Below are 13,173 nucleotides of genomic sequence, written 5' to 3' on the forward strand. Positions count from 1 at the left end.
CCACACCGCCCCGTCCACCTCGTCGGGCTCCTCCTCCCGCTCCGCGTCCTCGGGCTCCTCCCGCTCGCGCTCGCGCTCCCACTCCCTCTCGTCGTCCTCCTCATCGCCGCTCCCCTCCCGCCGCCAAGCGCAGGTGAGCAACCGCCGCCGCTTAGTAGTGCTCTTCTCTGTGCTGCAGTTTATTTTCAGTCATTTGTCTGAAATGTTTGGTCAAGTTGTTTGCATGCTGCCAGAGTCCTCTGCTAGCTAGTGCCGACTATGATGATGTAAATTGATATTGCCTATGTTTCTTTGCTCATAACCATTGGTTAGGAATAGTTGTTATGTCAGAGGGTCTGATAGGTTAGGCTTTGATGTTTTCCCACTTCCACCCTGGATGTCTTCAACTACAAGAGGAAAACTCCAGTGTCTCCGAGACAAAATAGTTGTCTTAAACTACAAGGGGAAAACTCCAGTGTGTCCCCAAAGACAAAATACTCCACTGCTGCTTTATGTGTTCGGTCATTAATCTGAAATGTTTGATCCAGTTGTTTATATGCTCTGCCAGAGTCTTGTGCTAGTCAGTGCCATGTGTGATGATGATAAACTGATTATGCAAATGTTTCTTTGCTCAGAACTATTGGTTAGGACTCTAGATGTTGAGAGTGTCTGACAAATTAGGTTTTGATGTTTTCCACTCCACTGTCCCCAGGACGATAACAGTCCATTAATTTTTGTTTGTTTGTTTGAGGGGAATAATAATCCATAGTTGATCAACTACATTTTTGTTTGTTTGTGGCCAAGTAGTGTGCCTCTGTTGCTTGTTTGCATCAAGTGGCACCCATCTCATTTACCCCGTACTTGGTACAAACAACAGTCGTCTCATGTTTTTGCCTGCATATTTTAATTTTAATCCTAGTTGATCAACTGTTGTCAAACCTGGAAAGTGTAGCTTCCAACCAGCTGAAGGAAAAGGCCTTCATCTTTTGTGTGGGTAAAAAGTGAAGTTTTCTGAGCATTATTTACAACGTGTTTTTGTTTTTTTTCTTCCTGGGAGGTTGTGGACATTTCGGAATTTTTACTAGATTGGGTTTTGTATCTTCTTCATCCAGATCTGTTTCTAGCACACGGTTAATTTGGTCGATTAGTCAACATCTTGTTTCTAGCACAATAATTGATCTGATTTGATTACTCGCCACCTTGCTTCCAACGCTTCTTCTCGCTCGGGACGCCGCTGCTCATCAAGGTAATCCTCGATTTGCTCTTCTCTTCCCTTCCCTTCCATTCCCTTCCCTTTGATTTTCTCATGCGCTTTGGCTTCCTTTGCTCACGCAGGTGCACGCGTCAGACGCCACCAACCTTTGATTTGCTAGCCGTGGCACAAGCAGCTCTGCCTGCACATCTGGTTTGGTCTCTTAGACTAGGTATAATCCCATCCCCCTCTCCTCTGCCCTGCTCTTTCTCTGCCTGTACTGTTTAGGGATGGAATGCATGCCCAACTGTATTCTGAAATGTTAGGAATATAGTATAATGCAAAAGCACTGCCAACCAGCAATCAAACTAAACTGCGACAACCATTGGTGATTTTATCTGCTTGGTGTCCTCGTTGGCGCTAGGACCCTAGCATAGCAGCGTGCATACGTGTCTGTGCTGTGCACGGAACTGACCGATGTCAGGGCGGGTTTCACTACGTTTCAATGGTTCTGGTAGGCCGAGCCACCTGCAATTTTTGTGCATTCCATCCCTAAACACCACCACGCAATCAACTGTTGGAGTACGTCTGTTTCCCAGTGCTGTTTGGAGCAGCAGCAGGATCCTTCTTGTACTCCTAACATAGCAGGTTGCTTGTACTTCATGTTTGACAGTTTGAGTACTTCTTGTTGAAGGTTGCTGGTACTTCATGTTTGAGCAGTGAACATGACAGGTTAATTTCAGATATGACACTGTTTGGACATTAATTTGAGTAGATGAACATTTTGTGGTTTTGCTAGGACTTGCTCCAGATTTTTTAACCCTAGGATTTCTTTTCTTTTAGTTCTTTTCTTACAGAAAATTTACTGAAAATTCAGAAACTTGGAGTAACCTGTGGACTGTACTTTTGTGATCTCCTACTCCTGAATTTTCATGTCACTTGTGCTATTGCCAAGCATGACATGGCCATTTTTTATTCTGTTTTTGATGGATCTTGGTGTGTGTTGTTTCGTACTACTAAGCAACCTATTTTGAAGTGAGTAATCAGCATGAGCAAAAATAGACGTTAGATCTTAGCGCTAATGAGAGATGAAAATGTCACATATATATGGTCTACTGCTTGCATACAGAGAACAACCTATGAAGCTGTATTTCTGAAATGTGGTGATGATCTTATCTGCAAGAATGAAAATGATGAGCTATGTTTCTAAAATGTGGTGATGATCTTATCTTAGCTGTATTTCTGAACTGGTAGCTAAGTGTATTACTTGTGATGATGCTGCTGCTGCTGTACTACTTGTGATGATGTTGCTGCTGTACTACTTGTGATGCTGCTGCTAGTTGTGATTTTGTCAAGTGATGCTGCTGCTACTTGTGATCTTCTAAAATGACCCCTTTCTCCTGAAACGTTGATTAATTTCCATTTCGGTTGAGAAATGGGGCACTCCTAGGTCAAGAAAATTAGCAAAGGTCATGCCCAATTTTCTTGACCTAGAAGGTGCCCGATTCTCAACCGAAATAAAAATTAATTTGCTTTAGTGGTTGGATTAGTTTAGTATTTTTTCACACACTCAGACACCCTTGCTTGCCATGTGTGTGAGAGAGATAGTGAGAGGAGACAAGAAGAAGGGGGTTAGGAAGATGTTGCCTGCTCATCAAAGCTAACCATCTCCCCCTTTTCACCCCTTTTCCTTTGTCTTTTGTGGGTTGCAAGGAAGCTACTGTCTTAGCTAGCTTAGCTTGTGCACAAATCCCAGTGTTACAATCTAGAAAATTAGCCTGCAAAGATGAGGTCCCATGCTGGCTGTACCACTGCATCATGCAACAGTGCCTTCAAGATCCAAGGCAATATCACAAACATCATAGGCAATTTGACCAAACTCACAACCTTGTATCTTTGCAGCAACCAACTTTCTAGACACACCCCTCAAGAACTAGGTTACCCTGAGAACGTGGACTTGGACCTTAGCAACAACACACTAACAGGTTCTATCCCAAAACACCTAGGCAATATCACAAACATCTCTCAATTGTTCCTTGACAATAACCAACTTTTTGGCGACATTCCTCGAGAATTAGGTTATTTGGTCAACTTAGAGATCTTGTTCCTTGACAATAACCAACTTTTTGACCAAACTTTGTTCCTATTTATAGAGAAACATGGCCAACAACGATGAGGCCGGGGGTTCAGGCGGCAAGAAATTCTGGGAGCTTTCCCAGGAGATGGAGGAACAACCTCACTTGTATGAGGACGCCGCCTTCCCCACCGATCCTGAGACCACTGATGGTACCGCCGAGGATGACCCCACTGATGCCACCACTGATGGTGCCGCCGAGGATTCCACCACTGATGATGGCGGCGCACGCACAGATGGCAGCCAACCGAAGAGGCAACGGAAGGACCGGCGCCCGACCATGCTCCGCACCCTCAAGGAGGAAGTTACTGAAGTGGACTCCGACGGGAATCCAACGGCGCCCGAACGAATAGTCAAGGGGTACTCGCTTCAGCTCGGGTGCATTCTCCGGAGCACCGTCTCGATCAACACCGAGAACCTGAGGCATCCTGACTGAGGGAATTTGCGCAACCTCCTCTTCACGAAGCTGCACGAACGATACAAGTTCCCCGCTGAATTTGAAAACACAAGCCTCAAAGGGAATAAAGTGAACAATGCTGCCCTCACGAAGATGAGCAAGGCCCTGTCTACTTGGAAAAGCAATGTGAAGAGAATGATCGAGAAAGGTGAGAGTTATGAGAAGATCAAGGAGAAAAATCCTTCGATCACCGAAGATGACTACAACGACTTCAAGATCAATTGCTCGAGCACCGCAAACTCCGAATCAAGTAAGTGGGGGAAAGAAATGCGGGAGCTGAACTTAGGGGAACACACACTCGTTCCCGGCGGTTACAGAGTGGCGGAGCCTATATGGGACAAGGAGGAGGCGGACCGTGCCGAGCAAGGCCTACCGCCCCTCTTCGATAAATACGGTGACAAGCAGACCAGGAACTTTGTCAGGGCCCGGTACAAGAAGGACCCAAAAACAAAGGAGCTTACCACGGATCCGAAGACCAGGGCGCTTGAGCTTGTTCTGGTAAGGAATACACCCCCGCGTAATTAGCTCCATATGGTTGCATTCTAATTAATGAAGCCAAATTTCTAAATGGTTCACATTCCTTCCGCAGGCGACTGAAAGCAGTAGCGCGGGGTCGACTAAGAGCAACCCTTGGGACACCACTCTAAATAGGGCGTTGAATGTAATGAAGAACAAGGATAAGCTCAGTAAGCCGACGTCAGCTGGTCATGTGGCCGGCAAAGGCTTGTCGACAAAATGGTCGTCATACTATAACACTGGTGGGCGAAAGGAGAAAAAGACCAGCTCGGAAAGCCAGGCGCGCGAGGTTCAAGAACTCAGGGCACAGGTGGCGCGGATTCCAGAGATTGTCCAAGAGCAAGTGCAACAACAACTCGGAGCGACGATCACCGCCATTCTGCCTACCTTGATCCAGGGGGTTAGTGCGTGGATTGCGGGCGGCCAACAGGGGCCGCCCCCGATTCCTAGCTTCACGGCCAGCAACTCGCAGAACGCGATGGCGGGGCCATTGGTGTCTCCGGCGGAGGCGGCATTGGTGTCCCCGACGCCGGCACAGGAGCTTAATGCACCCGGGTGTACACCGGCCGGCACCTCTGCAGCAAGCGGCCCCTCCGTCAACTGCACGCCCGCCGTTGGCGGTGCCTCGACATTAGCCGAGCTCGACGCCATCATCACGGTAACTAATTAAGCCTCTCTCGGCCGAGGACTTCATCTCCTTGCCTTGGACTGGGCATCCCTAACGCCCTACATGTTTTCGCAGGGCGCCGCCGACGTTCCGTGCACTCTCCTGCACTTCGTGAACAACGAGTTGGTCGATGTCGCCAAGGGCAAAATCGTTCAACCGGGCAACCCCTTGTTCCACGGTACCCAGATGCCACCCAACTTGTTTAGGGTTCAACTGGTTCGGGTGCTGCTAGGCTGCGACGAGTTGTTACCTCCGATTCGACCCGTGTGATGACCCTCAGCGCCTGCCTGAGCTGGCCCCTGCTTTGGCCGAAGAGCCAGATTCGTTTGGGGCGGGGGATACCACCCCAAAGACAACACCGCCAGTCGTGCCGGCGCCAAGTCGGCCCCATGGCAAGACCGCCGCAACGGTGCCGGACATCCCTATGCCACTGGATCCAAACATGCATATGGCACAGGATCAGAACGACGACGACGATGATACATTTGCCAACGTCGATCAGTACTTTGCCGATCATGGGTACGGTGGCGACTTCATGGGGCCTCCTTCTCAAGAACCCAACCCAACAAAAGACGTGCGCGATCTAGCTGGTACTGCGGAGAAGCCAAGTTGCAACAGGCGTCGTCTGCAGTTCAGCTCTCAGGAGACGCCTCCAGCTGCCGACTTCACCGAGCCTCAGATAGGCGAGGTGCGAAATATGATCAGCCCCAACACACTCAAGAAGGCGGTCTGTGAGCAGAACTCGGTCCCATTACAGGAGAAGAAGAAGGCACGCAAAAGAAAGACTAACAAGGGTGCGGGCCAGCCGGCACCGAGTACGATCCATGCTCAGGACGGGCCACCTTCACCTGAGGATATCTCGAGGAGGGTGCATGTGGCGGGTAGGCCGATGCTACCGAGAAATATGCTCGATGCTGCAACCAGTGCTATGCGGAGTCTGCATGACAGTGTTCTTTCTTTGGAGAAGCGGCGTCTCGGAGAGAAGGATGTGGCATACCCGGTTTTCGCGGCCAAGGTGCCAGAGGGCAAGGGCTTTGTGGATAACTCCATCGGGGGTACGATCGTCCTGCGGTTTGATGACATCCATGCTATGTTGAACCTTCATCCGCTGCACTACACCTTCGCTCGGCTATTTTCGCTGAGTATGGAGATGCGGATCATTCGCGACAAGACCCCGGACATCGTGATAGTCGACCCCTTCTACATGCTTGCCAAGATCTTGGGCAGCGCTGGGGACCGGCAAGTCACGAGTTCTTACCTCGAAGGCATCATTCTGGCAAACCAAGATAATGATAACTTCCTCGTGCCTTACTTTCCCGAGTAAGTCCTCCCCTCAACCGCCCCGTAACATATGAATTCTTAGATTTCGATCGTTTTTCTTTTAACATTCCGTGTTTTCTGCAGTGACACACATTGCACACTCATCCTCCTAAGCCCCAAATATTCCATGGCCACGTATTTCGACCCGGACCGTCAGTCGAACGTAGACTACACAAATGTCAAGAAGGTTCTTGATGATGTTCTCCCCGGCTACGTCAAATCTGGAGGCACCTTCACCAGGCCTATTCGTAAGTACGGCAAGCACGTGTTCTCCCACAATACGACGTTCTGCTGCGTCAAGCAGCCGCCTGGCAGTCAGAAGGGTGCCTACTACTCCATCCATCACATGCGGGCGACCGTACGGGACCATCATCAACTTCTGCTACCGAGTAGACTCAAAGATTGGGCCGCGAGCGTGTCGGCAATCCAGGACGCGGACATCAGACAAGAATTCTTTCGCATCCAGTCGGAGTTTGCGGAAATCATCCATCAAGATGTCCTTCGTACCTCGGGGCAGTTCTACCTCAGAAATCAACCGTCCAACAGTGACATCGACACAATCCTACAAATGCAGGCTGACAACGCCCGTTGTTTCATGACTCCCACGATAGATGGCGGCTTCATCCACGCTCCGGTCCCTTGAGTCGAGTCGAAAGCAGTGATGTTGTGTCTAGTTCTGAAACATCGATTGGCTCATGTTGTAATTAAACTTTAATGAACTTGTAGTATGTCTCTTTGGTTTCGAGAGTCGTTCAACTTAAGATGTAATCGATGCTATTAATGTCTTGCTTTTCTCTTCCGATCGTTCTGTTTGCATACTTATATATTGCTTATGTATTGTCTGTGAATTGGTACTAACGTTTCGTTTGGCTACTGCATAGCGATGCCGTGGTATGTCGTGTACAAGGGTAAGGTTCCCGGAGTCTACGACGACTGGGAGGAGTGTCGGAGACAGGTTCACCGATTCAGCGGTAACAGTTACAAAGGGTACGCCACTAGCGCCGAGGCCGAATCTAGATACGCCCGCTATCTAGCGGGAGAGGGGAGGGAGCGTTGGAGGAACCAGATGAAGACGAGTTTCATCGTGATGATGCTCATCGTGATGACCGCAGCTCTCTTCTATGTGATGGTAGTTTAGATGATCGATATCGACTTGTAATGTGAAGACAAACTCGCGGTCTCGAGACTTGTAATATAATGTTCTATCTTTATTCGGTCTTTTCAATTCGGAGACTAATATGATGAATTGTATTCGGAGACTAAAATGATGAATTGTATTCAGAGACTAATCTTCTATTGTATCTGATGAATCTGTTGTTGATGTGTGCTGTCTATATTTTGTCCAATTATACATTTTGTAACCTATGCAAAAACAGAAAATTAAAAAATAAAAAAAACCTAATATTCATACTAATGGCGCATCACATCATAGTGCGCCATTAGTATGCCAAAGGATACTAATGGCGCATCATTAAACAGTGCGCCATTAGTATGCCGAAGTTACTAATGGCGCATCTTGCTGTCGTTCGCCATTAGTATGCCAAAGCACCTGGGTATACATGGCCCCCTGGGAGGCATACTAATGGCGCACTGTTATATATACTAATACCAGATACTAATAGCGCACCAGTGGTGCGCCATTAGTAAAATATACTAATGGCGTGCTACTAATGGCGCACCACTAATGCGCCATTAATGGCCAAATTAGGTGCGCCATTAGTAGGCCTTTTCCTAGTAGTGCTCCCTCCTGTTACGGCGATGTATAATTAGTGAAGTTTAATTATGTGTACGTCAAACTATTTAGGGTTGTATTTTGGATTTGAAGGTTCAAATCGATCGACTCGTATTAACTATGAACTGGTATATGATTAAGTTAAGTGTTGAGTTCAATTTTATGGTATGCCATTGGAACTATGAGTTGTTGTTCAATACAGTGTTAAGTTCAATTATGTGATATGCCATTTGAAAAGGATAGATGTGATGGTCAAACGGCTTTGAAATGACGAAATCATGATAAAAGAGCAAAAGAGAAGAGTGAGGACCGACTAATGGCAAAAATGTCATTCTCTCAAAAAAAGGTAAGAATGTAAATATTTTCTTCTTAGACAGCCCTCACATTGCTGATGTTCTAAACAGGCTTCTTTTTTGCGAAAAGGGTCTGATCTACTATAAAGAGTAATTATTTTCTTCTTAGACGGCCCTCACATTGCGCATGTTCTAAATAGGCTTTTAAATTGTATTGCAGTGTTGCTTGTTTGATGGAAGCTAAGGGTGTTATCTCATGGATTGATATCTTGTTTTCTAAAACTAACAGAAAAGTTGCCAATTGAAGCAAACACCTTCTATGAGGCCCAGAAACTACTGCTAATCGATTGGCTATTGGAGTCGTAAAAACCCATCTCATTTTGTGCAAGAAGCTAAAGAGCTCAGCCCGTGATTCCCACATATCCATCTGTTCTCTCACTCGAGAAGATCAAGTCACTCAGGCGCAGTGCAGTGAGACGCTTTTCATTATCCATCTTTTTTTGCGGGGTATTCATTATCCATCTTGTATGTTAACTCTTCGATCTCCAAAGATAGTATAAAAATCTCAGAGTAATCAATATAGTCCTTTTATTCCCAAAATAGATTCATATGCACCCATAAATGCATGATCTGCAGCGTATCCAAAAAATATATGAACTGGCTGTAGGAAATATCGACCTTCTCCAATGAAGTTAATTCCGCCAAATAAGTTCAGATACGAGGAGGATAAGGTTTACATTTGGCACCCGGTTTCTGAAGGTCGCAAAATCTCCTCACATCGTCAAAACAAATTAATACTCGTTCATGCATGGCGCGTAATTATTCTAGGATATCAATGCGTGCATTTCTGATGGATTTGTTTCACCAATCAATAGTGGATTGAAACCTTGTTCCTCTCACCCCACCTCCTTACTTGCGCCTATAAATACACTCGTCCCGTCGACGGGAGGAGCATACTCGCTGATCACTCTACTGCACACATAAGGCAGTGGTACAATACAACGATAGGACCTAACAAGAAACTAGCCGGTAGTTTTTGTTGTAGAGAAACTAGCTAGTGAACGCCGAGGGACGACGAAGATGGTGGCAAGTGTTGGAATAAGCCACGGTATGGGTGGTGATCATGTGCGTATGTGCGCGATGATCGAGCCAGTCGCTGGTCCGTTGCCGTGTCGTGGCCGTGGCAAGGTGTACGTATGGGCGTACGTGTGTATCGTGTGTGCGTGCGCGCGCATGCATGGGGCGTGTAGGTGCACGAGTACGTGCTTGTGTTTGCGTCAAGGTCTAGATCGAGTCCGGACGTTGGTTTGGCCACGTTCGAGGATAGATTAGAGTCAAGCCAGGTTTGTAGCTAGCTCCGTTATGTAACAACGGCGGGCGCGTGATGGCATCCAGGTCAAGCGGAGGAGTGGGCAGCTCACGTTGGATGACCGGATCGCCAGGAAGCGTACGTGGGGTGACCGCGGCGTGCGTGGGCGCTACGTTCGGGTTAGCTACAAATACGGTTGTATATCGAGTCAGTTGTAACAGTTCGAGCTGGAAAAAATCATTGTTTGGCAGCGAGGCGTTCGTCGCCACAAAATCTCTGTGTGCTCACTTCTTCTTCTACCTCCGTCTCTAGAGAGCTAGCTAGGGTTAGACCCAACAGCAAGGGCTAGGGTGCTGCTCGTTGCCGCCGTGGTATGGTTTTTGGCAACCACGGCGTGCCAAGCCGCCAAGCCGCCCAGCCGGACTACGCCACCGCGCTCACCAAGTCGCTGCTCTACTTCGAGGCGCAGCGCTCCGGTAGGCTGCCGCCGACTCAGCGCGTCCAATGGCGCGGCGACTCGGCCCTCAAGGACGGCGCCGACCACGGGGTAAGCACGTCGGCGATGCATGCATCTGTATTACTACTCCCTCCGTTTCATATTACTCGTCGCTGATTTAGTATGTGTTTGGTTCGTGCATGATGCTGACATGCTTGATCCATCGATGTGCAGGTGGATCTCACCGGCGGCTACTATGACTCCGGGGACAACGTCAAGTTCGGGTTCCCCATGGCGTTTACGGTGACGATGCTCTTGTGGAGCGTGGTGGAGCACCGTGACCGGCTGGCCGCGGCGGGGGAGCTGGGCCACACGCTCCAGGCAGTGCGGTGGGGCGCCGACTACCTGGCCAAGGCGTACGCCCACCCCGATGTGCTCTACGTGAATGTCGGCGACGGCAACTCAGACCCTGCGTGCTGGGAGCGGCCGGAGGACATGGACACACCCCGGAGGGCCCACATGGTGAACGCCACCCACCCAGGCTCCGACGTCGCTGCCGAGACGGCGGCAGCGCTGGCGCTGGCCGCTGCCTCCGTCGCGTTCACGGGGCCGCACGGCGACCCCCGGTATGCGTTGACGCTTCTGAAGCACGCAAAACATGTGCATATTTTTACTTGCTTATTATATTCAGAGAGACTGCTGCATGTTTTGAGTTTTGGCACACGTATGCATATTGCATTGCATGCACAGCACACAGATTACACAATGGATGGTAAAAAAACCATTGGTGTAATAGTACGAGTACTAGATAAGAAAATAGAGCGGCGCACATATTAACCTGCCATTTTCATCGCGCAGTTATATACATGCACAGCACAAATTGGACGGTTTTTGTGGCTACAATCAATTTGAAAATAATGTGAGGGAATTTATTCAGCAAACCATTTCATAAAGCCGTGGTCATATAGTAGCTAAAAATGAATGTCAAATGAATTAATTATTGCTAGGAAACTGAAGGTGGACTTGTATTTGTGCACACAGACAGACAAAAACTGTATCAGCTAATTTCGTCAATCACTTGCTTCTGCAGTTGTTTCAGTTCGCCAAGAACCACCGTGGCCTCTACCAGAACAGTATTCCATCGGCCAGAAGTTTCTACAGTAGCAGCCGCGACGAGGTAGGAAGCACATCACTAATTAATGTCACAATAATGAACAGAAAAAATAGCAGTATTGTAAAGCAAATACTGAAACTTGTTTGGAACAGGACGAGCTGCTGTGGGCAGCTGTCTGGCTCTACATCGCCACCGGCCACCAGGAGTACAAGGCCTACATCGCGGGCGCCAACAACGTCGGCGGGGTGCGGCAGTCGTTGGGCTGGGACGACAAGTTCGTCGGAGCCCAGGCACTGGTCGCCAAGGTAAATGTACCAGGTGATCTTAGTAGGTCTGATGAAGCCACAACAATTTTTAGCTTCAGTAACTGATGACTATGCCGGCCATACTGCAGCTCATCCTCCAAGGGAAGCTGCCCAACAACGGCCGCCACGCCGAGATGAGGAGCAACGTGGAGAGCTTCCTCTTCAACGTCCTTCAGCACGGTGACGGCCGCAGCGGGCGGCTCACCCCGGGCGGCATGCTCTACCTGCAGCCCTGGTCTAACCTGCAGGACGTCACGACGGCGATGTTCGTCCTCATCACGCACGCCGACCACCTGGCGGCGGCGAAGGCTTCCCTGCAGTGCGGCGGCGTGAGGCTACCGCCGGCGCAGCTCGTCTCGTTCGCACGGTCACAGGTGGACTACATCCTTGGCAAGAACCCAATGAAGATGAGCTACATGGTTGGGGTTGGAAAGAGGTACCCGTTGCAGCCGCACCACCGCGGCGCGTCGCTGCCATCCATTAGGAAATACCCGGGGAAGATCTCCTGCGGCAAGGGAGCCGAGTACTTCCACAGGTCTGCGCCCAACTTGAATGTGATTGACGGCGCCATCGTCGGAGGGCCTGACAACAACGACCATTACGACGATTCTCGGGGAAATTACCAGCAAGGCGAGCCATCGACCTACACTGTCGCGCCCATCCTCGGAGTTATTGCTAGGCTTCTGCATAACTGATGTTCCTGTTTTCAGTCAAGAGATGTGCAATGTCAATGCCATCCTTGTAATTTTCTTATACCGACAACAACACAGGCATTGTTTCCTTCCAGACTTTGAAAAGAACTTCAACATCACCATAGTCCAACTTGACATTTCATTCCCTTCCAAATTTGTAAGAAACTTCAACATGTAGATCTCATCATATTGGCAAGAGTTCTTGTTTACACTAAGGGGTAGAGGCTTCAAGAGCAGGTAGACATTCCCTTATCACCTCTGCAGCTTGCTCCAGCTCCTTCTCCGACACGATGAGCGCAGGCATAAGCCTCACCACATTGCCTTTCCCGGACGTTAGCAAAAAGACACCAGCATCCAAGCACGCATCCACTAAAGGACCAGCTGGTATGTCGAGCTCGATGCCAATGATGAGACCGGCCCCACGGATCTCTTTGACATGAGGGTTTACACTCAGCTTAGTTTTGAGCAGCTGCTTGAACTTTTTTTGAGTGAAAGAGGATTTCCCTTCCGATTTCCATTAAAGAAACCAGCATAACGAGTGCATTCTAAGGACCGAGTTCCAACACAAACATAAAGCTACGATCTAACAGCGGCCACAGTTAGACAGGAAGCCTTAAGCTATTACATCCAAAAGACAGCCATCTAACACATAAACCAACGACTAGGCGGAACCAGGCGTCCTCCATCGTCATTCATCACCATCACTGCACCAGACGCTTCACACAAAAGCGCCATCCTTGAGCAGCCCTGTAAATTTCACTTGCCACCTGCTCTATGAGTCTTGCTCCCAGCATCAACATTTTTTCTTCTGGGTCCTTTTTCTGCAAAATAGCCCAGTCTGTGATCCAGCTGCACATCATTTTAATGATGCACATTGGGTCATTAATCTTTTTTCTATCAAAGATAATATCATTTCTGCAAATCCAGATCGCCCAAAGTAGGGCTAAAGTGCCAGTCAGAACTAGTCTCTTATCATTTTTCTGAAATCTACTAAGCCAACTACCAAAACAATCTTTTAAATTGGCCG

The 13,173-nt window shown here is 48.6% G+C and overlaps 1 protein-coding gene across 1 annotated transcript; it reads left to right on the forward strand.

The window, feature by feature from the left end:
- The first annotated feature begins 9,837 nt into the window (after nt 1–9,837).
- LOC125555782 (endoglucanase 14-like) lies at nt 9,838–12,268 on the forward strand. The gene is made up of 5 exons (XM_048718657.1): nt 9,838–10,146; nt 10,270–10,695; nt 11,126–11,212; nt 11,302–11,454; nt 11,544–12,268. Exons 1-5 carry the CDS (start codon nt 9,973–9,975, stop codon nt 12,147–12,149), a joined length of 1,446 nt encoding a protein of 481 aa, XP_048574614.1. The 5' UTR covers nt 9,838–9,972; the 3' UTR covers nt 12,150–12,268.
- Nucleotides 12,269–13,173: the final 905 nt, after the last annotated feature.

The sequence above is a fragment of the Triticum urartu genome, chromosome 1 (assembly GCF_003073215.2).
Source record: "Triticum urartu cultivar G1812 chromosome 1, Tu2.1, whole genome shotgun sequence".
Lineage (NCBI taxonomy): Eukaryota > Viridiplantae > Streptophyta > Magnoliopsida > Poales > Poaceae > Triticum > Triticum urartu.

Bases quoted from the DNA above. Each gene is read 5' to 3' on its own strand.
- LOC125555782 (XM_048718657.1), top strand. From the start codon at position 9,973: ATGGTTTTTGGCAACCACGGCGTGCCAAGCCGCCAAGCCGCCCAGCCG. The intron at 10,147-10,269 runs GTAAGCACGTCG...ATCGATGTGCAG, and splicing joins AGGACGGCGCCGACCACGGG to GTGGATCTCACCGGCGGCTA. The intron at 11,213-11,301 runs GTAGGAAGCACA...TGTTTGGAACAG, and splicing joins ACAGTAGCAGCCGCGACGAG to GACGAGCTGCTGTGGGCAGC.